At 38.2% G+C, this 24,874-nt stretch overlaps 2 protein-coding genes across 3 annotated transcripts in view; one reads left to right on the plus strand and one right to left on the minus strand.

The window, feature by feature from the left end:
- Window positions 1-24,874, minus strand: part of XPOT (exportin for tRNA) — a 181,079-nt gene that overhangs the window by 108,470 nt on the left and 47,735 nt on the right. For both annotated transcript variants that reach the window (XM_055396453.2, XM_088837063.1), the window contains one exon: window positions 6,108-6,189. The gene's annotated coding sequence lies outside the window, so the exon portion shown is untranslated. The remainder of the gene's footprint in view (window positions 1-6,107; window positions 6,190-24,874) is intronic.
- C6H12orf56 (chromosome 6 C12orf56 homolog) overlaps window positions 1-24,874 on the plus strand; it is a 79,787-nt gene that overhangs the window by 52,399 nt on the left and 2,514 nt on the right. Inside the window, exons 6-12 of the mRNA XM_055396456.2 lie at window positions 6,188-6,332; window positions 10,949-11,055; window positions 11,667-11,756; window positions 17,939-18,062; window positions 20,087-20,161; window positions 20,683-20,757; window positions 23,955-24,133. Coding sequence (XP_055252431.2) covers window positions 6,188-6,332; window positions 10,949-11,055; window positions 11,667-11,756; window positions 17,939-18,062; window positions 20,087-20,161; window positions 20,683-20,757; window positions 23,955-24,133 — 795 coding nt within the window. The remainder of the gene's footprint in view (window positions 1-6,187; window positions 6,333-10,948; window positions 11,056-11,666; window positions 11,757-17,938; window positions 18,063-20,086; window positions 20,162-20,682; window positions 20,758-23,954; window positions 24,134-24,874) is intronic.

Consider the following 24,874-nt stretch of genomic DNA (forward strand, 5'->3'; position numbering starts at 1 on the left):
GCTGCAGTCCGTGGGGTCGCTGAGGGTCAGACATGACTGAGCGACTTCACTTGCACTTTTCACTTTCACACATTAGAGAAGGAAATGGCAACCCACTCCAGTGTTCTTGCCTGGAGAATCCCAGGGACGGGGGAGCCTGGTGGGCTTCCGTCTATGGGGTCACACAGAGTCGGACACGACTGAAGTGACTCAGCAGCAGCAGCAGCAGCATCACTTAACTGGGATGCTCTAATGAGGCACTTAAAAATTTTGTGCGTCATTATTTGACATAACATGAAACAAAGAGCACCACCTGTGGCACATCTTTGTTCAATTAAACTGGTTTGTTGTGGTATAGTACCTCAGTTGTATCTGACTCTCTTGCAACCTCACGGACTGTAGCCCGCCAGGCTCCTCTGTCCATGGGATTGCCCAGCCAAGAAAAGTGGAGGGCTGTTTGCTGCTCCACAGTTAAATTGGAATCTGACTTAAAGTATGGGTGTGTCAGCCTTAAGGAATGAAATTCTGATACATGTGACAATACAGATGAGCCTTGAAGACATAATGCTATGTGAAATAAGTCAGTCGTAAAAGGACAAATATTTTATGGTTCCACTTATATGAGATACCTAAAATAGGCAAATTCATAGAAACAAAAACCAGAATATGGGTTACTAGGAGCTAGGGAGAGAGGAATGGAGACTTATTGATTGATGGATGCAGAGTTTCTGTTTGGGATGATGAAAAAGTTCTAGAAATAGGTAGTAGTGATGTTGCACAATATTATGATTGCGCTTACTGCTGCTGAATTGTATTAATACACCTGAAAATAGTTAAAATGGTAAATTTTATGTTATGTATATTTTATCTCAGAATTTTTAAAGGGGTGTGTGTGTATGTGTGTGTTTGTAAGGCAATAGATAAAACGAGACTGGCAAAATGTTGAAAATTACTGAAGCTTAGTGATGGGTATGTGGGGGGTTTTTATGTGATTTTCTCCATTTTTGTGTATGAAAATTTCCATAGTTAAAGTTTTTGAAAGAACTAAGAAACACAGCAAGCAAATATAACCATTATCTTTTTTAGATCTTGATTTTAGCAAGCCAAATATAAAAATATATTTTAAGGCAAGAGAGAACATTTGAATACGGGCTGGGTATTAGACAATACCATAGAATTACTGATAAGTTTGTTGGTGTGATAATGATGAGTTTGCAAGGAAATGTTCCATTTATTTTGAGATGTGTTCTGAGGTATACGGGTTAAATAACATAATGTTTGGGGGTTTTTTTTTTTAAAGATTATTATCTAGATAGCTTAGAATTTCTACACGTCTTCATATGTTTACTCTAAAAAAGTATCCGTTTTAATTTTGGTGCTATATTATATAAAGTGATTTTAAAGTTAATTGTATAATAGAACAGGCTCTCACTTTGTGTGGCTTGAAATTTATACCTGAAGGCAAGGAGAGGCCTGCCTCTATCTGGACTCAGGAAAAGCATATTTCTTGCAAAGTTAATTACTAAAGGCAATATATTTAAAGTATAGTAATTTAAGGTACCACGAAGGATGCAGATATATGTATAAGACACATAGGAAATGGTCTGTACCTACAAGGCATCTTCAGTTTAAAAAAAAGTAAATATTCTTTGGGTTTTCAAGTTAGGATTCTGTCACAGTTGTGAGTTCTATAATATGATTATTGTGAATATATACACAGGGCTTCTGAGATAATTTATGAAAAACCATTCCAGCTATAAAGTATGATACAATGTAAGGTATAACTGATGTTAAATGTTTGTAAAAATGAAAAAATACAGGAAAAATAGAACTTATCATTAAATCAAGAATTCTCCTGCCACTTAATTTGGGTGAGGTTATGTTTTCTAGCTCATGAAATACAGAATATCTGTTGACTTTAATATAAAATTTCCTCTTATTCCTAAACTGAATAATGGAGTCTTCTGGGACTAGACATTTTCTTATTTAAATTAGTCAAAGTTTGTCATCTATATATAAGCAAATATTATCTGAATTTTCAGAGAAGTTGTGATTATCCATAACTTCTCTGTAGAAATATAGACTACCGAATCTAATTTGAATTTATGCGGTAAGATAAGACCTCCCATTACATATGAATTGATTTTCAGTATGAAGAGATTAGTGTGCTTTTTCTTATGAAATTTGTTTTTGCCTTTTTGAAAAAAATAGTTTGATATTATAATCTATTATCATAGGTGCCAAGAGATTAAAAACAGTTCATTTCTATATGAATCTTAGCAAATTGCTGACTCCCAGTGGGAAAAACTGGAAACTCAATTTCAAAATGATTGTGCTGATATTGTATTTTTTCTGGGCTTTTGCTTTTCTAAGCTCATTTGTTTGTGAAAACTACATTCCTGCTGTTTTTTGGAGTTCTCAGCAGAGGGATTTTGTGGTTATTTTTTAAATGAAATATGGCAATAATTTGAAATGGGTATATAGGGAAGCAAGATCTCAAAGCTTATTCCTATTTAGATAATGTTTATTAAATACTTACGGTATCTTAAGCACATGAAGTAACTAAAATACCAAAACAGCACAGTGGGATAGGTACTATCACAATCCTCATTTTACAGATGGGAAAACGGAGGTATAGAGACACTAGGAAACTTGCCCTTGGAAGTTACTCAGAGGAACAGGGGCAGATCTAGGATACTGATCAGTCTATCTGACCGTCCCCCCATACTCAAGAGCATGTTCATCTGCCTCTATGACTGTTATTACGGAATTCTTTTATTTGTTAAATTCAGGTATAGTTGATTTATAATATTATATGTTTTAGGTATACAACATTGTGATTCACAATTTTTAATGATTATAGTCCATTTAAAATTGTTATAAAATATTGGCTATATTCCCTGTGCTGTATGATACACCCTCGCAGCTTATTTATTTAATCCATAGTAGTTTATACTCTCAATGCCCTGCCTCTATCTTGCCCCTCTTCCCTTCTCTCTCCTCACTGGTGACCACAGTTTGTTCTCTGTATCTGTGAGTCTATTTCTTTTTTGTTATATTCATTAGTTTGTTTTATTTCTTAGATTCCACATATAAGTGATATCATACAGTATCTGCCTTTTTCTGTCTGACTTATTTCAATTAGCATAATACCCTCCAAGTCTATCCATATTCTACAAATGGCAGAATTTCATTCTTTTTTATGGCTGAGTAGTATTCCTCTGTGTGTGTGTGTGTGTGTGTGTGTGTGTGTGTGTATGTACACATACACACATATATGGCTTCCCTGGTGACTCAGTGATAAAGAATCCGCCTGCCAATGCAGGAGATACAGGTTTGATCCCTGGGTCAGGAAGATGCCCTGGATAAGGAAATTGCAACCCACTCCAGTATTCTTGCCTGGGAAATCCCATGGGACAGAGGAGTCTGGTAGGCTATAGTCCATAGAATCACAAGAGTTGGACATGACTTGGCAACTAAAACTATACACACACACACACACACACACACACACATACACATACCATATCTTCTTTATCCATTCATCTGCTGAGGTTACTTACATCCATTAGCCATTGTCAATACTGGTCTTATGATCATTGAGGGTACATGTATCTTCACATTAGTGTTTTCATTTTTTTTCTGATAAGTATCCAGGAGTGGTACTTGGGTCATATGGTAGTTCTATTTTTAGTTTTTTGAGTAACCTTTATCCTGTTTTCCATAGTGGCTGCACCAATTTACATTCCTGCCAACAGTGTACAAGTGAAAAAAGTGAAAGTTGCTCAGTCGTGTCTAACTTTTTGTGACCCCATGGACTATACAGTCCAGGGAATTCTCCAGGCCTGAATACTGGAGTGGGTAGCCTTATCCCTTCTCAAGGGGATCTTCCCAACCAGGGATTGAGCCCAGGTCTCCCTCATTGCAGGCAGATTCTTTACCAGCTAAGCCACAAGGGAAACCCAAGAATACTGAAGTGGGTAGCCTATCCCCTTCTCCAGGGGATCTTCCCGACCCAGGAATTGAACTGGGGTCTCCTCACTGTAGGCGGATTCTTTACCAACTGAGCGATCAGGGATGCCCTAACAGTATACAAGGATTCCTTTTTTTCCCGCATCCTTGCCAACATTTGTTATTTGTGGCCTTTTTGATGGCTAAGATAGATCTCTTCATGTTCATTTCTACTCTGATGTCTTCACTAGAAAAGAAACTATTTTTCAGAAAGTCTTAATTTTTATGTTAATAAGAGAGGTTCATTGATTAGGTAGAAGAGAGCATCTTAGATTTGTTTTTTTTAAATAAAGTGGGAGGTAGTGGGCAAGAACCAAGATTCTATGTAGTATTACTGGAATAAATGGCTGATAATAAGATTTCTAGAGTAAGTGGTAAAAATATTTTTACCTTAAGTCAGAAATTCTAAGACATTTCCATTGGTCTACACAGAACATGAAACAGCTCTTACTGTTACTTTGCACTCTACTTTTCTGAATCACTGGTTGTGTGATCTTGGACAGGCTACTTAACCTAATTTCCTGTAAACACGATAGTAATTCCCAGCTCAGCCCACCTAGTGACACTGAGTGAGCTAGTCCATGAGGAGTACCCAGGCCAAAGCCTGTCACAGAGTCAGTGCTCTACAGGTAAGTGCAGTTGTTATTGCTGAGCACAGCCTGAGATGGAAACAATAGCCAACCTGTTAATGGTTTTTCAAGTTGCTGCAAATCAGCTGAGGGGCCCAGACAAGTACACAAAGAACTGCAATGGAGTGAAGTATGGCAAAAGGGCTACGGGAGAGGGTCTCCATGGTTGGCAGAATTAGGGAAAGGCCTATGGAGAAGGTGTTAACTCATTTCAGCGAAGCCAGCTTTTCCTGAAGTGTGGAACGGAAGTGTGGATGATGTGGGTGACTTCATGTGGTGTTCTGACATGGCATGAAATGACTCTGAATTCCATGGTAACAAAGTGATTCTCTTTTCCAACTCATCTGATCTCATCAGGGAGAATCTCTTGACTTGGTGCCAGTACAGACAGCTCTCTAACACACTTATCTGCCCTTTTGTCAAAGGGAGAGCAGACTTCAGGCTCAAAATAAGGAGCATCTACTTAGAATTTTGTTGCTTTCAAGCTGTTTTTACAGTTACCTGCTAATTATAGCAAACAGTACTGATTTTTCCCTTGAGAAGTAGTAATAAAAAGTTTTCTTCATAAAGAAATTTCTCTAAGAAAAAATGAGTTGATTTAAAGGAAAAATAGTATGCAAATAATATTACATATGATTCATGGATTATGGTAAATGGTATACAAACAAACTCTGAGCTAGACTATGAATGAGGGACAGAAGATTTGGTATAGATACAGCTCGAGTAAAGGGGCATGGTAAGAAATGTGTTTGGAGAGTAATAAACAGTTCAATTTAGAGGCTTCCCCAGTGGTTCAGCAGTAAAGAATCTGCCTGCAGTGCAGGAGATGCGAGTTCGTTCCCTGGGTCAAGATCTCCTGGAGGATGAAATGGTGACCCACTCCAGTATTCTTGTCTGGAAAATTCCATGGACAGAGGAGCCTGGAGGGCTACAAGGAGCAGTTTTCATTACTGATAAGTACTTAAGTTAGAAGTACAAAACTATATTAATATTCCATTAGTCTTCTTTCCGCCATCTTCCCATGCTGCCACGATGGTGGCACCACGAATGTCCTGGCTAACGCTTTCAAGAGTATCAACAATGCCCCAAAGAGAGGCAAACGCCAAATTCTTATTAGGCTGTGCTCCAAAGTCATCTTCCATGATGAAGCATGACTACATTGGAAAATTTGAAATAATCGATGATCACAGGGCTGGGAAGATTGTTGGGAACCTCACAGACAGACTAAGTGTGGAGTGATCAGCTGCAGATTTGATATGAAACTCAAAGATGTGGAAAAATGGCAGAATAACCTGCTCCTGCCACATCAGTTTGGTTTCACTGTACCAACAACCTCAGCTGGCATCACGGACCATGAATAAGCAAGATGAAAACACACAGGAGGGAAAAGTCCTTGAATTCTTTTTTTGGGATGTAATACATACATGCAAATAAAATGCCTCAGGGAACTAAAGAAAAAAATCCCATTAGTAACAAACTTTTACATACCTGTCAATAATTGTTGATATTCCTCAACTGCTGTTTCTTATCATTTTTTTCCCATGGCAAATTTTCTTTTCTTTCTGTAGATCTGAGGAGAAAATTAAGCACTTCGGTCAGCTTAAATCTGAACTTTTTCTTAAAGACAACACGTTGAGGAAGATACTTTGTCTAATTATGGAACTGAAAGTAACAGCCCAGAAAAACTTCATTCTGAAAAGACTTTTCTGGAAAGTAGGTTTTTTTGTCTTATTTTTAATCTCTAAAACTTGTTTTACCTGTTTATCAAATGCAGCATATTCAAGCATAAAGTAAAATAGAAATAAACATTTTGTATTCTGATGCTGTTTTTAATAAAATGTTGATTAAATTTAATGCAATCGTCTTGATGCTTGCAATGCTGTGATGTAATCAATGTATATGTGTGTGCTGGAGCCAGGGAGATGGAAGAGAGGAGAGCAGTAGCAAAAAGATGGTAGCTCACATGGGCTGGGTTGACACAGTGAAAAAAAGAGAGAGGGTGGGGGGAAGCTCCTGGCATGCAAGAACTATAAGACAGTGAGATAAAGCAGATATCAAGAAGTTTTATCTGCATGTTCCCCTACAACAAAAATAGAATTAAATATGCTTTTAAGTGTAGGATTGATATATTTTTACAGTTTTTTATTGTGGTAAAAGTCACATAATACAAAACTATCTTAACCATATTTAACTGTACAGTTCAGTGGCACTAAGTACATTCACCTTGTTAAAGATGACTCCTGGGCTTCCCTGGCGGTTCAGTGGTAAAAAATCCACCTGCCAATGCAGGAGACATGGATTTGATCCCTGATCCAGGAAGATTCCACAGGCTGCGGAGCAACTAGGCCTGCAGGCCACACCTACTGAGCCCACACACCCTAGAGCCTGTGCTGCACAACAAGAGAAGCAATGAGAAGCCTGAGTATCACAACTAGAGAGTAGCCCTTGCTTGCCACAACTAGAGGAAAGACAGCACAGCAACGAAGACCCAGAACAGACATAAATAAAATAATTTTTTAAAAAGGTGACTTTTGAGAAGTCAAAGCAGTCTAGCTCTCCCACTCGGAAAAGTTACAGACTTACTGTGGAAGACTGACTTGGTGTCATTCAGTTTTAGGTGAAGGCATTGAGAAGCCCACTTAAGTACCGGTACTGTGCTAATGAGGCTGATTCTGGCTACTGGCCTCATACATAGTTGCTGCCATTTTATTGCACAGTTGGGAAGTGCACAGCTTCCCCCACCATGCAAGACAGTCTTGGCTATTTCTTAGATTCTGAGTGCTTCACACGTCTGATGACCAACCATCCTGGTTTACCCAGATTAGGGTAACAAACTGTTCCAGTGTGTCTGGGACTGAGGAAGTTCATGGCACTTGGGGCTTGTAGTGCAAAATCTAGGCCAATTGCAAGCAAATTTGGATGGTTGATCACCCTAACCAGAGGGCATAGTAGCTATAGAGAATAATCTGTCAAGTGTTCCCAGCATTGAGGCAGGTAGGGATGGTGTAGTGCTGTATCATCTAAAATGCTTGTTTTAGACAGACCTTGTTAGGAATACACCACATTATTAGCTTAGAGGCAGCTCTAATTTTTGGTTCTTGGGTAAAAGGATGGGAAATTATATATATATTTGTAAATAAAAATAATAAATTAGTATATAATTATATTTAATAATTTAATTATACAATTGTATAATAAAATTAGTATAATGAATAGTTATAGCCATATTATTATAATTAATAATACAATTATTATAATAATATAATAAACAACATAATATTATATAATTATAGTAATATATATAGTTGACCCTTGAACATTAGTTTGAACTGCTTGGTCCATTTATATGTTAATTTTTTCAATAGTAAATACCACAGTACTACATGATCACATTTGGTTGAATCCATGTGTATGGAATCACAGATATGGAGGGTTATACTCAGATTTTTGATGGTGAAGAGGATGAGCACTTTTATCTCCCCCCAAACCTCTACCCCTCGTTGTTGAAGGATCAACTGTGTATCATTTTCCCTTTTAAAAATCAGCTTTATTGGGGTATAATTTTCCTCTGTTAGGTAATTTTTATTCTTCTATTACAATAAAACTTTAAAATTTTGAAAACATTTTTTCATAGGCTGACTAAACTGAAAGCTTCTGGAGTACAGATATCATGTCCAGTTAGTCTGTTTTGCTTAAGATGTTATTTGCATTACTTCGCATAGTACTTGCCACATGGCTGGATTAAATAGTTATATGTTCAATGATGAAAGAGTTCTCTATTTCATTTTATTTTTTTGGCCGAACCATGTGGCATGTATCCATGTTGGGTAACCATCACCACCATCCATCTCCAGACCTCTTTTCATCTTATAGAACTGAAACTATACTCAATAAACAATAATTCCTCATTTCCCCTCCCCCAGCCCCTGGCAACCATGATTTTCCTTTGTGCTTCTATGAGTTTGATTATTCTAAACATCTCATGTAATTGGAATCATACAGCATTTATCATTTTGTGATTGGCTTATTTCACTTGGCATGATGTCTTCTGGATTCACTGAAGTTAAAGGATATGTCAGGATTTCCTTCCTTTTAAGGTTGAATAATATTCCAGACATGTAATACCACATTTTATTTATCCATTCATCCACTGATTAGCACTTGGATTGCTTCCATGTTTTTATTATTGTGAATAATGTTGTTATGAACATGGATGTGTAAATATCTCTTTAAGACCCTGCTTTCAATTCTTTTTGGAGCCCAGTTAGAAGCAGAATTGCTAAATCATATAGTAATTCTATTGTTAATTTTTTTAGGCACTGCCATACTGTTTTGCACAGCAGCTGTACCATTTTACATTCTCACCAACAGTGCATAAAGTCTCCAGTTTTTCCACTCCTTGCCAAGACTTGTTATTTACTGATTTTTTGAAGCAGTCATTCTGATGGGTGTTAGGGTGTATCTAGTAGTTTTGATTTACATTTCCCTAATGGTTAGTGACGTTGAGCATTTTTTCCCATGCTTACTGGCGATTTGTATATCGTCTTCAGAGAAATACTGGGGTCCAATTTACATAAAATAAAATGCACTTATTTTAAGAGTTTAAAGAGTTTTAACATACAGTTTAAAGAGTTTTAGCAAATGTATATAACTGTATAAACACCACTCAACCAAGATTGAGAACATTTCTGTCACCTCTTAGGGCTAAATTGTGCCCTCTGGCACTCAGCTTCCTCTGACCCATGTCCTCAGGCAACAACTGTATTTTCTATCATAGATTAATTTTGCTGTTCCTAGAATTCCAGTTACATGGAATTGTACTGGAGTTTGTGTTTCGCTTCTTTTGACATAATGTTTTTGCGATTCTTTCATGTTGTTGCTAGTAGGTGGAAGATATTTTAAACGTGAAAATTCCTGACCCACTGAGCAGGTGGGAGATTACAGTAACCGCTGATATTTATTAAGCATGTACAATATGTTGAGGACTGTTCAGGCTTTACAAATAATATCTTATTAATCCTAACATCAACTTCATGAGGTGATTCTATTAATCCCATTTTAGAGATGAAGAGTTATAGAATATGTAAGTAATTTGCCAAACAGCTTGCAGCCACCCAGTGGCAGAACCGGGCTTCCTAGGTGGCTCAAGTGGTAAAGAATCCACTTGCCAGTGCAGAAGACGTGGGCTTGACCCCTGGGTTGGGACAATCTCCTAGAGGAGGAAATGGCAACCCACTCCTGTATTCTTGCCTGGAGAATCCCATGGACAGAGGAGCCTGGGGGCTACCGTCCATGGGGTTGCACAGAGTTGGACACAACTGAGCATACGTGCTGCCTGGCTCCAGTCAGCGTGTAAAGCTACCGCACTCTGCTAATTTACCAGGGCACTGGGAAAATCCCAGCACTTCTCAGTGGGCCAACGCATCCGTCCATTTGCCCCTCTCCTCCTTCCCATTCCCCACTTGCCATCCCAGCCTCTTCTCACGCCACAGTAACTAAATAAGAGCACACATGTACCTGTCTAAACAAGGAGTCTAGGTTGCCACAAGTAAATGAAAAAGTCCTGGGGAGAAAAGGAACAACAGAGAAACAGAAAACAGGAGCAATTACATCCTATTTCTCATTAGTACCAACTTGCCTCATTTCATGGGCCAGTGCTTATTGTCATGCTTGATTATCTCATGAGACTGGATAGGAACACACAAAAAATTGGTTCCCCCACTCTTAAGTCAGTGTTTATTTTGGCAGAAATGGCAGTCTACATTTCCACTGTTTTAACAGAAGTATTAAAATCATTCTGCACCATCTTCACAGGCTGTACCACTGCCATTCGTTTTTGAATTAGTAAACATTTCACAATGAGTGCTTTTCTAGACATGTTCTCACAAAAGCCATATTACTTTGGAAAGGCCGGATATATAGTGGCCCCCATTTAACACTGTTATTCCAAGGTGACTTAATGACTTGCTTAAATTATATACCAACTTCTGGATGATCTTCAATATTAATGGTGAAGTCGTCTCCCAGCCTCATCTGCTCATTTTTAGCTCTGGCTCTGTTTAGCAGGACAGTGGTCTCCTGGTTGTAAGTAAAAGTATGTTTTCAATTTGGGTTATGCTAGTGTTAATGAGAGAGATTGTAAATCCCTTTCTCCCTAATCAAAGAACAAATAATTTCTTATTTTTATTATGGAAGAATCGACAGATTTGCCAACAGGTAACTCAGGGAGGCCTGGCATGCAGCAGCCCATGGGGTCGCAAAGAGTCGGACAAGACTGAGCAACTGAACTGAACTTTTAATTACCATTTCTTTCCTGCTTGCTTTCACAGACCAGTGACCTTTTCTATTTCCTAGTGAACAAACTTCATGAATACTTGCCAGAGTCTAGGGATAAGAATGCACTTCACAATAGAAGCCAAAGGGCTGATGAGCTGGTGTAAGTACTAAATTTTTTTCCCTAGGATGTTAAATAAATAGAAGGTACTGGGCAAAATATGTACTGTTTTAATGATAAATAGTGCTGCAAATTTTGCTTCACATAGATTTTTTAAAATAGCATTTATTTTGTTCTAATTGTGTGGACAAAAACTACACAAGAAACTAGTAATACTGGCTGTCCCCAAAGGGGGAAAAAAATCAGTTTATGAAGGAAAGACACCTTTCACTTATCCCCATTTTTACATTTGAAATTTTGAAAAATTACCTACTTGAAACAGTTCAAAAGATTAAATTTTGTTTTAAAATAGTGTGATTATCATTAAAACTGCAAAAAATAAGTACAAAAATCAGTATGATAATGACTTGTAATCCTGACATGCACTTATTAATTTATTCATTCAACAAATATTTTTGAGTGCTTACCATGTAGCCATCACAGAGTAGGCTTGCAACCAATGTTGGCAATTTGATATAAAGAATTTCCTTCCTATACGTTTTTTAAAATGGATATCTAAATGTAATTCTATTAAGGATTACTGATTTTGTTAAATTCTGAACTCATAATGAAGTCATGCGATTTCTGTGACATTTTTCCTCTTTGTTTTACAGGGTGTGCATTGAAATTATACAGACTCTGGGACGGATGTTCAGAGAAACAGAAACTGAGTCATTACGCCTGAACATATTAGCAGCTAAGAAGTAAGGCCTTTTAAAAATTGAGATCTTGTAGCTGCAACCCACTAACTACTCTTTCGAGTGTCTTCCAGAACTCATAATTCTCTGACTTCTCTGCTTGATCCCTTTGTAAATATATTAAACTCTTTTGTCTCTCACTTCCTTCTGTGATGAACAGATTAATTGATGCATACTGAGTTCTCTCTGATTATTGAGGGCACAAAGATTTTGTTATCATAAGTTTATCTCCAGTATTCTTGTCTGCAGAACCCCATGGATAGAGGAGCCTGGCAGGCTACAGTTCATAGGGTAGCAAAGAGTTGGACACGACGAAAGCGATTTAGCATGCACGCAATCTTGGAGTGAATATTGGAGGGTAAGAGGTGTAATAAACATACTCCAAAATATGTGTCCCAAAGAAGAGAAAAATTTACATCTTCCTTACATATTAGTCCACAGTAAAGAGCCACGCTTTTTGCTGTAAGACCAGTCAGAGACCTAAGTTTCCTCCTTTTTGTTGCTCTGCTGTCTTCTATCATATGCTATCTTTGTCCTCATGGTTAGCTGGCTGAAATTCTTGCCTTCATCACACCCTGTGGGAATCAGGAAGGGCAAGGAAATTTCTTCTTCTTTTTACTTGCTGCTGCTGCTGCTAAGTCACTTCAGTCGTGTCCGACTCTGTGTGACCCCATAGACGGAAGCCCACCAGGCTTCCCCATCCCTGGGATTCTCCAGGCAAGAACACTGGAGTGGGTTGCCACTTAGGAATATATTATTTGTTTTTTTTTTTAATTGGAGTATAATTGCTTTATAATTTTGGTTAGTTTCTGCTGTACAACAACGTGAATCAGCTATTAGTATACATACATCCCCTCTCTCCAAGCTCCCTCTCACTTGTTCCCCCTTCCCCACTCCCCACTGCTGCAAATCCTACTTCTCTAGGTCATCACAGAGCACCCAGCTGAGCTTCCTGTGATATATAGCAGCTTTCCAAATTTCTTTTTAAAGCATGGCATAGAAGACTTTTGTTGTTGTTGTTCAGTCACTAAGTCATGTCCCACTTTTTGAGACCCCATGGACTGCATAATAATTTTGCTTTCCTTCTATTGGTGAGAATTTTAGGCATATGGCATTTCTAGCCGCAAAAGAGGCTGCAAAATGTGTCTTTAGTTGGACTTCTGTGTGCCCAGCTAAACTTTAGATGGCATTGGGACAGCTGTTACTCAAAGGAAGAATGGGAGAATGTATAGTGTGGGACAACAGCATTCTTTGCCACAGAAAGTGTGTGTTTGAATATTAGCTGTATGACCTTTTTATGAGATTTATAGGCTATGAATTATATCCTTGGGCAATGGTCTGGCTAAAATCTTAATTTCCTCCCACCCTTTCAATCAACTGTTTATCTACATTTCTTGAATCAAAGGTGAAAGAAGGAAGAGCACCATGGACTCTGAAACATTTGAACCAGAAGGAAGAATAAGAACTTTTAGTACTATTCTGTCCAGTCTATTTATTAGAGACTTTTACAAATAAATTTTACTGATAATGGTAATTAGCATATCTTAAGCAACTTGCTGTGTCAAGGACTATAGGCATAACTATGCTTTACAGCAGGGTGGTCAAATGTTTCTGCAAAAGGCTACATAGTCTCTGTTGAAACTACTTAATTCTGCCATTGCCACAAAAGCAGCCACAGACAATATGCAAAGGAAAGGGCACAGCGGTATTCCAATAAAGTTTTATTTATAAAAACAGGTTCTGGGCCATTGGGCCTGCAGGCCATAGTTTGTTGACCCCTACTCTACAGCATACAAGGAAAATATACTGCTATTTTCTCTGCATACTTTTTTTTTCTGCATACTTCTTTATGTAGTTGACGATACTGCCATTTTCCCAATATCCAAGAGACAGATTCAAAATTATGTCTTCTCCCATACTGAAATTATTGCTAAATCAAGTTACCCTTTTTGTCCACCTTTTGGTCTCTACTTTTCTTTATCCCAATTGGAGAAAATCATTCTTACCAATCTCTGTTGTAAAGTGTTGGATTTTAATTGCTCTGTCTTAACTTGGTTCTGCCACATCAGCCCTACTGTATCAAGCTTCTTTCCTGATATAACAAATTCTTCTCATGTCCTTTGGTACATATAGTATATTGCTATAGTACAGTCTGGTTGTAATACTAACTTTTCAGTCAATTTTTATATTCATAGTGGTCAAATCATGTTATCTGTACCATTAACTAGCACAGTAAATGTCTAATAAAACTAATAATCTTCTATTGCCATGTAACAAATTATTGGGTTGGTCAAAAAGTTCATTTGGCTTTTTCCATAGGTCTTACAGGAAGACCCGAATGAGCTTTTTGACCAACCCAATACCACAAATTTAGTGGCTTCAAACAACATACACTTATTATCTGACAGTTTCTATGGATCAGGAAATCTGGACACAGCTTAGCTGGCTCCTCTGCTCAGGGTCTCACAAGGCTGTAATCAAGGTGGTTGGCTGGGGCTGCAGTCTCAGGCTTGGGGCCTTCTTCCAAACTCATTTTGGGTAGTTGTTAGGAGAATTAATTTCCTTATAGCTGTAAAACTCATGACAGCTTGCTTCTTGGCAGGAGAATATATCTGAGCTCAGAAAAGGCCTAAACTCTCTTTTAAAGGACTCGCCTCATTAGCTTAGGCCCACTCAAGATAATCTCTTTGATTAACTCAAAAGTCAACTCACTGGGGATCTTAATTACAGTTGCAAAATTTCTTCACCTTTCTCATCTAATATAATTTAATGACGAGAATGAAAGCCTAATATGTTCCCAGGTCCTGATCATACTTTAGGGAAGGGATTATATAGAGTGTGTATACTGTATACAGGATGCAAATCTTGGAAGCCATATTAAAATTCTGCTTACCAAAATAACACAGAATGACTTATGAGACGATGAGTGTGCCTTTCAAAGTCTGTACTTTAAGATACTGTAATACATTTTAAAAAATATTACATTGGAAATAATAACACTGCAAGGAGATCCAACCAGTCCATTCTAAAGGAATCAATCCTGGGTGTTCATTGGAAGGACTGATGCTAAAGCTGAAACTCCAATACTTTGGCCACCTCATGCGACGAGTTGACTCACTGGAAAAGACTCTGATGCTGGGAGGGATTGGGGGTTGGAGGAGAAGGGGACAACAGAGAATGAGATGGCTGGATGGCATCACCGACTCAATGGACATGAGTTTGAGTGAATTCCGGGAGTTGGTGATGGACAGGGAGGCCTGGTGTGCTGTGATTCATGGGGTCGCAAAGAGTCGGACACGACTGAGCGACTGAACTGAACTGAACTGAAATAAACTGTTGGTACCATTTTTAAGGGTGTGATGTCAACCCTAAGGTGTCTATTATAATAAGTCAGGATGAAATACCATTTTAGGATAAAATTTCATCTATTATTGACTTAATGGATTTTAAATTGAGTTGGCAGAAGGGATAGATTGCAGAAGGGACAGATTTAAAATTAAATTCCATTTCAGCATTTTCCTCTTTATTTTTTTCATAAGGAGAAATTTTATTAGTTCAACCCACTTCATTGTATTCTTGAAATATGCCATAATCCATCCTTTTTTTTAGTATTCTTATGGTTTAATTCATGTATTCAACTTACCACAGTAAGTGATTCATAATTTGAGAGTTCCTCCCCTTACCCTACGATATATGATAGTTTGAAAAGAAGCTGTGGCTGAAAATAAAGGACTATAATTAAATATCACAGTGAATGGAATGTCAATTCAAACTTAATATCAGGAAAGCTTCTAAATATTTTGTTGATTTTGGAAGTGTCTTCTGAAAATAGACTGGCTGTTTTAAAATAGCCTGAATAAAACATTAGCAAATATCCTGTAGGACATATCCTGCTTTTTTTGAGCAATGTGGTAACTGACAATGTGTTAACTTCTTTTGCAGATATGAGAACTAGATTTGTTTTTTGAGTTGGTGAAAGGAGGGGAATTACATTTTTATTATAATTTTGGTAAACTTATCATGGTAATGATATAAATGATTGTAAAAAGATTCAGTTCAGTTCAGTCGCTCAGTCGTGTCCGACTCTCCGCGACCCCATGAATCACAGCACGCCAGGCCTCCCTGTCCATCACCAACTCCCGGAGGTCACTCAAACTCATGTCCACAGAGTCGGTGATGCCATCTAGCCATCTCATTCTCTGTCATCCCCTTCTCCTCCCGCCCCCAACCTTTCCCAGCATCAGAGTCTTTTCCAGTGAGTCAACTCGTCGCATGAGGTGGCCAAAGTATTGGAGTTTCAGCTTTAGCATCAGTCCTTCCAATGAACACCCAGGATTGATCTCCTTTAGAAAGGACTGGTTGGATCTCCTTGCAGTACAAGGGACTCTCAAGAGTCTTCTCCAACACCACAGTTCAAAAGCATCAATTCTTCGGCGATCAGCTTTCTTCACAGTCCAACTCTTACATCCATACATGACCACCGGAAAAACCATAGCCTTGGCTAGACAGACCCTGGTTGGCAAAGTAATGTCTCTGCTTTTTAATATACTATCAAGGTTGGTCATAACTTTCCTTCCAAGGAATAAGCGTCTTTTAATTTCATGGCTGCAATCAGCATTTGCAGTGATTTTGGAGCCCAAAAAAATAAAGTCTGACACTGTTTCCACCGTTTTTCCATCTATTTCCCATGAAGTGATGGGACCAGATGCCATGATCTTTGTTTTCTGAATGTTGAGCTTCAAGCCAACCTTTTCACTCTCCTCTTTCACTTTCATGAAGAGGCTTTTGAGTTCCTCTTCACTTTCTGCCATAAGGGTGGTGTCATCTGCATATCTGAGGTTATTGATATTTCTCCCAGTAATCTTGATTCCAGCTTGTGCTTCTTCCAGCCCAGCGTTCCTCATGATGTACTCTGCATATAAGTTAAATAAGCAAGGTGACAATATACAGCCTTGACGTACTCCTTTTCCTATTTGGAACCAGTCTGTTGTTCCATGTCCAGTTCTGACTGTTGCTTCCTGACCTGCATACAGGTTTCTCAAGAGGCAGGTCAGGTGGTCTGGTATTCCTATCTCTTTCAGAATTTTCCATGGTTTATTGTGATCCACACAGTCAAAGGCTTTGGCATAGTCAATGAAGCAGAAATAGATATTTTTCTGAAACTCTCTTGCTTTCTCCATGATCCAGAGGATGTTGGCAATTTGATCTCTGGTGCCTCTGCCTTTTCTAAAACCTGCTTGAACATCTGGGTAAAAAGATTAGGAAGCCTCAAAATATTACTAAATAAGATTGTTTAATTCTTCTTTATTCCATTATGAAAGGAATGCTTAAGAATGTAGAGAATTTTTATATAGTCCTATATGTACTTTCTTTTATTGTTCTTCTCTGTCAAAGCTTCTCTGATATTGTCTTCAATTAGGGGACAGATTTTTCTAGTGGTCTGCCTTCAGCTTTTTTTCAACTTTACAGGGGTTGTACTATACATATGAAAATGGGATTACTGACCTAAATTCTCAGGAAGCGTGTTTTGAATTGTGATTTTTTTGTGTGTGTGCCTTTTTATTTTCAATAGTATGATATATTATTCAAATATGTAGTAACATTTAAGTGGGTTGTTAGTATATGTTAGGGGACTGTACACTATATTTGAAAGACCTGAAGTTTAATACCAGTTTTATTCACTAATAGCTAGTGATCTTTAGTGGAACAATAAACCTCTGAAATGGTTTGTTACAAACGGTTTCTAGAGTCAAAAAACTCTATTATATCACTTATATGTAGAATCTAAAAAACAAGACTAACAAAAAAGCAGTAGACTCACAGATATAAAGAACAAACTAAGTGCTCTAACCAGTGGGCAGAGGGAAGGGAGGGGCAAAATAGAGGTAGGGAACTAATAGGTACAAACTACTATGTATAAAATAAATAAGCTACAAGGATATATTGTACAAGATGGGGAATATAGCCAGTATTGTGTGATAAGTATAAATGGAGTATAATCTATAAAATTTTTGAATCACTCTATTGTATACATGAAATTAACATTATAAATCAATTATACCTCGATTAAAATAAACAGTCCACAGTGCTTCGTACTTTTAAATATAATTACACTCAGTGCCTGCAAACTTGGTGTCACTGTTTTTATTTTTGAACTTAACTCACTAATTGCCTTTATTTTTTTTCAGGGGAACACTATTTAACCTTTTGGTAATTTTAATTAGTGAGCCTCAGATTCCAAAATCATGTCCTGTGTTTGACATCCAATTGGTGGCTGACTCAACTTTAGTTGAGATGTCTTTTGATGCTGAGGTGAGGTGAAATTTTTGGAATAGACTAACTACAATATATAGGAGTTCTTCTATGTGGGCCATGAGTCTTAGAATATAGAAACATAATTAAATCAAAGTTAATATTTTGTTATTAACCTCAAAACTTAGATAGCTATTTGTCAATACTATATGCATTTTATATGTTTTAAAGTATGCATACTGAGAAAGTAGTATTCTGTATATATTAGATAAATTTGTTTATATCTGTCTCTGTAAAATATTTATGTATATAACTCCACAGCAGGGGTCTAATGGGTAAAAAAGCACTGTTTTAGAGATATATCAGGGTTAACGTTCTTGTCTTAGTTTATCATTTCCTTACCTATCTAAGTAGTGCAAACTAGCATTACTTGTTTATTTAAAGTTTTACTAAAGCATTAGAGGTATCAAAGTGCCTATAATGTACTTACTCTGAGAGAATAAATCAGGTTATTATTAGTTTATTTTGAGTAGGCCAACACAGAATTTCTTTAAAAGGTGGACATGATTTGATAGTTCTTGAACACACAATCAGAGTCATGGTTTAGAAAGTTCTTAAATTCACTCATTTATTCAATAAATATTTATTGAGTGTCTGTTATGAGCTAAACAGTGTGCTAGGCAGCAGGCTGCAAATAAAAAGCAAAATAGACACAACTTCTGCCCTCATAGGTTGAAGAGACAGGCATTAACTGGTCAAATATAACATCAAACATTATTACAGACTGTATATGGAGCATCTGCAGTACCAGTTTCAACAGTGGAATGAGTGGATTAGGGACAAAAGGAGGATGGAAACAAGCCTGACAGAGGTGTTAAGAAGCTAGTGCTGCAGTGCCGCTGAGGGATGACAGGGGCCAAGAAGCAAGCCTTCCTTGACCCCCAGACGACACCAGGCTTTCTGTTTAGAGCTCTCCTACTTCCGGTGCCTTTCTTCCCCAGCCCTTGTCTCAGTTCGTAACTGTGCATTTATTTACGTGGTTATCAGCCTGATATCTGTCCCCACTAGATTGCATATTCCACCAGGGCAGTAACCACGTCTCTGTTACTCTCCATTAGTACAGTATGGGACTCCAACGAGTACTGTGTCTGATGCATGTTTGTTCAATAAATAAGTGAAAAAAGGAAGATGGTAATTGTGAAGAGGAAAGATTCCAGAAATTTTTTTAGGAAACTGAGTTGATAAAAATATAAAGAGTTAATATTAGATGACTTTTAGATTCTGGCCTGGGTGATAGATAATAACTATAACAAGAATAGTCGGTTTAAAGGGGAAATAATGAGCTTGGTTTTAGATTAGTTTATTTGATTTGCCTTTGATATTTCCATATGAAAACATCCAGTGAGCAGTATAGACAGGTCTGAATTTCCTGTTTTTGGACCTGCTGGTCTTTTGCACCTGGGCTATGAATGAAACCATGAGCAGATTATATAAATTCTGGTTCCAAGGTCTAATAGAGCAGATGGTTTCAAACTAGAACTCTTCCTTGCAAAGGATACTGTTAGGGAAAATGTGGGGCCTGTAGCATGCCTACAGACACAGTTCTCATGTACCAAGTGGCCTGTGGGCTAGGAGACAGCTTCACCAACTGTTTGAATTTCTTGAGAACAACAAAATGTCTCTACCTCTACATTTACCCATCCTTCAAGTTGGGCATAAGACTTAATTCCCTGGAGAATCTCCTACTTCAATCCTGGGGAGTATATTTCTAGATTCTTGAAAGGAAGCAGGATGGTTGATCTGAATGACACTGCAGATAGGTCTGCATTTTTTTGCATGTCAGTATTCTGTAGGCCATATCTTCTTTTCCTGACCCACTTTCTTAGCCATTACTATATGTGCAGTCATTTTATGAGAGCCACTTTTTTGAGAATGATTGAATCAAACAGAACAAGAAAATTAACCACACTAATACTTTCTATTGATCATAAATTCTTTTTATAAATACCTAAGGAGAACCGGAAGAAATGATTATTTTCTGGCTCTGCCAATGATACCGCACTGATTACTATTTAAAATTCTAGTTACAGAAGCTTATCCTGGAATATACAGATACAGCTACAGCCCTTTTGTATGAGATACTTCTTGTCTTTCAGCAGGTACAATGGTTTTATTATACATACTATATTGTGTCATTATCTTATATGTCACGATCATTATACGATATATACTGTTGTTGTTGAGTCACTAAGTCATGTCTGACTCTTTTGTGACCCTATGCATGGTAGCCTTCAAGGCTCCTCTGTCCATGGGATTTCCCAGGCATGAATACTGGAGTGGGTTGCCATTTTCTTCTCCAGGAGATCTTTATAACTCAGGGATCAAACCCGCATCTCCTGCATTGGCAGGCTAATTCTTTACCACTGAGCCACCTGGGAAGCCCTGTTATATGATATATATATTCTATAACTAAAATGCTTGTATTAGAGATAATCCCCCAAATTGGGTGATTTAAATGATAGGACTACTATTGCTCTTAAGTGTTCATCTAGCTTATGTTCCTAAATACTCATCTTAAAGATTTGATTAATCAGGATAAGATGTATTTGAAAATGCATATCTTTTTAGCTACGTTTGAACTTCATGAATGTAACTTGCTTATTTCCTTGTATTTTTTCAGGGAAATCTTGGATTGGAGTCAACAAAATTTGCTATTAGCTGGATAATGTCCTTTCTACAAAGTTGTCCTCCCATAGTAAGTACCTCCTAGAAGCAGAAACAAAGCAATCACTCAACGCTGATGAAACAGATGCTCTTGTGCTTAATTAATGACTATTTCTCTATAAGGGGTCAAGTTTATAAAACAGAAGAAAATGTACATTTGATCATTTTATTAGTCAAAATGTTTTTCTATTTGGGGCCTGAATGTTTAAGATATTGAAATAACATCTTAAATGTGATTTTTACTTAATGAAAAGCCCTAAGATATATGTAGAAAACAAAATTTTAAAACACTGGCTGTATAGTTAAGTGAAAAACATGAACATTCATCTTAAACAGTGAGTGTGAGTTGGCAAGTATGAGTAGAACACTTTTAGTGCTGTGGCCACTCTGTCCTGGCAGCCGCCATCCTGGTCTGTGGTATCACCAGCTCTCTCCTTGACACCCTAATTGCATCTACGTGGTCTGTCCTATTTTTCCACCAGACTACAGTCAAAGGAATCTATTCAAAATAAAAAATCTGATTATGTCATCACTTGCTTTAAATCACGTGCTCATAATAAATGAAGACATAACAAAAGAAGACTAAAAACTTTAATATGGCCTACAAGGCTGTGCATGTTATGACCCTACAGCCTCATTTGGTCCCTCACTCTGCCAGCTAATGTGGGTCTCATACCCACTGCCCACCCTGATACTCCCAACTCCATCACGTGGTCTTTATCATTCCCTCTGTCTGCTTGAAGTGCTTTTTTCTTCTTTTTACACCTAATTAACTCCTACTCATCCTTCAGGCCTCAGTGCCCCTTCCTTGTGTGGGGTGAAGGTGATGATTCTCTCATTCTATCAGATTCTTCCATCATGGGCACACACTGTCAGGGCATGGCAACTTTTTCCTTTTCTATATAGGCCTTATTACTGTTGCAGTCTACACTGTTTGTGTTATTACTTGATTCTGTCTTGAGGTGGCCATTAGTGTCCATATATATTCTGGGTTTCTCTCCTTTCAGGCAAGTAGTAGCAGTACACTCCCTCAGTTCAGTTCAGTTCAGTCGCTCAGTTGTGTCCGACTCTTTGCGACCCCATGAATCACAGCACGCCAGGCCTCCCTGTCCATCACCAACTCTCGGAGTTCACTCAAACTCATGTCCGTCGAGTCGGTGATGCCATCCAGCCATCTCATTCTCTGTCGTCCCCTTCTCCTCCCACCCCCAATCCCTCCTAGCATCAGGGTCTTTTCCAGTGAGTCAACTTATCGCATGAGGTGGTCAAAGTATTGGAGTTTCAGCTTTGGCATCAGTCCTTCCAATGAACACCCAGGATTGATCTCCTTTAGAATGGACTGATTGGATCTCCCTGCAGTCCAAGGGACTCTCAAGAGTCTTCTCCAGCACCACAGTTCAAAAGAATATTCCCTACCCACTCGAAATTAGGTGGGTCTCTGTTTTTGTTTTGGCCAATGAAATGTGAGCAGAAGTAACCTTGGTCATTTCTTGTCCAAAGGTTTAGGAGCCAGTGTATGCTTTCCTGCCTTCTTTTTTCCTTCTGATAGGGTGACTAGTAACATTCCATATGGTCCTGGAATGTGGACCAGTGACTACAATGAGCAGAAACCCCTACTGATCCTTAAGGAACATACAGTATGAGCAAATAATAAACCTTCCTTGTGTTAAAGCATTGATATTTTGTGAGATTTATTACCATCACATAACCTAGTCTATCATGTCTGATACAATGTCTTTCTTCCCAAACTCGAGGGGCCATAAGGGTAGGAGCTCTGTGTTTTGTGCCAGGCACATAACAGATGTTAAATAAAATATCTGCTGAATTAACTCTAAGAAAGGCTTTATCCATTAATCTCTTCTCATCTCCCCAAACTTACTTTCCCTTTATTCATTCATGTATTTGTCCATGTAGTCAACATAGATTTAATTGGAAATCTTTTCAAAAAGTAGTAATGCAAACTAAATTTTTGTTGCTAATGGAGGATTGACATGTAGTATAATGTTCTCTTTCCACACATGAATGTGCTTCTTTTAATCATCAGTGGTTACCTGCTTTGAGCTATTTTGATGTTGAGTCTGTCTTAGGGAATCCAATTGCCAGATCTCTGTGACATATATATATAAAAACCTGACAGCAGTCAGAGGGTACATTTGTCAGTAGTACAGCTGCTTTATACAGAGATTGAGCCAGGAATCTGGGTCCTTCAGCAGACTTAGACTCGAACCAGTCTCAGGCCCACTTCAAAGAGTATTATAAAGTTACAGTCACTCCAAGCAACAGTAGCTCTTATGTGCACGATGCAAGACCCCTACTTTTTGTGTGGGGTGTTTGCAGACCTCATCATCTAAACTATTGTGCGAAATTTGGGGTCCTAAGAACGCCAAGTGACAGGAAAGTTTTCTTATCAACCTCTAGGGTTGGTTCACGAAAGGAACTGAGCTGAGTATGTGGCCAGCCTGTGACCATAAAGCATGTCAGGGTGAAAGATGGCAAAAGGACCACAAACAGTGCTGAAAACTTCAGTATTAACCTATTTCTAAAGAGTCTGGGTAGAAACAGACCATTTGAGAGAAATTTGCAAGCAGGGAAACTGGAGGAATCATTGAATATACCTGCATGCCAGTCAGCTCTGGCTGATTCTCTTTCTTGATTACAGCAAGATGCTAAAGAAATTAAAAATGTAATTCCCAAATGGGCATTGCTTTGTTCCCTGCTCCAGACTCTCTGATCTCAATCTGCATTTGCCTGATACAATATTTAGTCAATATGTGTAAATGGATCTGGGTTGGCAAAATTTCAGATCACCTGCCTTACTTAGGAAGGGTCAGTAGCCACATGAATAGAAAAGGCAAATTTTGTCAATGCTAATTTAATGACCATCCAGAATGACCTTCTGGTTAGAGCCTGAAACGGCAGTAGTATTCCTGTTTTTTACAGTAGCCTAAATTTATGCTTCCAATGTTCTCCTTCTGCTTTGGAGTCAAACTCCTTTGACAGTCAGGTCTAGTACTGATCCAGTTTGTAGGGGGCAACTGGCAAACCCAGTCGGTCTATGGTCTGGTGCTCTCTTAGTACTAATTCAGAGTAAGAAATAGCACAGTGCAAGGGCATCAGGGTGTCAGGGTGGCGAGGACTTCAGCCTAGATTTCTAGTTGAGATTTCAGCTAAGCAGGTGCCCTTGCAGGTGGCATGCAGCGTGTGTGTAACTGTGTTTCCCTTGTCTAGATTACTTTTGTGGCCAGTATTGTGAAACAAGTGGTGAAGGGCCTTTCAGCTTCATTTCAGCTGCTAAGTCCTGGCCGAGCGGTTTTGTTGTACCAGCAGTTTTACATCCTCAAGAGCTGCCTGCAGTACAGCAAGACTTTAGCTGAGTATATTAGGAACAACTACAGAGAAGAATTCAGGTAAGAAAAAGTCGGACTGTCATCTGCCACAAAATTCACTCATTTTTTATTTTCATGCAAAACTACAACACAGCCCAATATTTAGAAGATTAAGTAGGAAATTCTAACGTTTGTTTTTAATAATATTTTACTTTGATAAAATAGTTACCTTACTGTGGTAAGGTAGGATTTGGGGGTGGGGGGGGTGTCTAAGAACTATTGCCACTTGAAGTACATTCCTAGGCCAGAGGAGACCAGTGAATCATCAAAGCTCTCTGGGAAGAACTGTTTCTCATTCACTGTCTTTATCGCAACCAGCATCTATTTTGCAGAACCGGTAATGATTTTAACATGTGAGTAACTGAAAGCAAGAAACCCTACTGAAGGAGACAATATAATTGGCCAGTCGTTGGGAAAGAAAAACAACTGATAAAGGAGGAACGATGAATGCAGTTATTAGGGTTTTCTTTTTTGTTGTTTCATTCACCCTTCTCTTACATTCAATAACAAAACAGTAAGAAAGAACAGTACAGAGCACTGTTTCATCAGCCAGCTTGTTCTGCACCTCAGGGGTTCCTGCTTCTATTTATAGGCCGGCAAAGCCAAATGCTCTTAGCGGTATAGCTTTGCATTAGCACCTCTAAAGGAAAAAGCAAAACAAAACCCAGGCTGTCTCTAACTTAAGATGAAAAGGGTGCAGCAGGCATAGCTTTGTTATTACTTTGGATGGAGACAGACATACAAGGATGGGAAGGCATGTAT

Source organism: Moschus berezovskii, chromosome 6 (genome assembly GCF_049115385.1).
Source record: "Moschus berezovskii isolate FMDL1 chromosome 6, NW_MosBer_1.0, whole genome shotgun sequence".
In the NCBI taxonomy this organism is placed as follows: Eukaryota; Metazoa; Chordata; class Mammalia; order Artiodactyla; family Moschidae; genus Moschus; species Moschus berezovskii.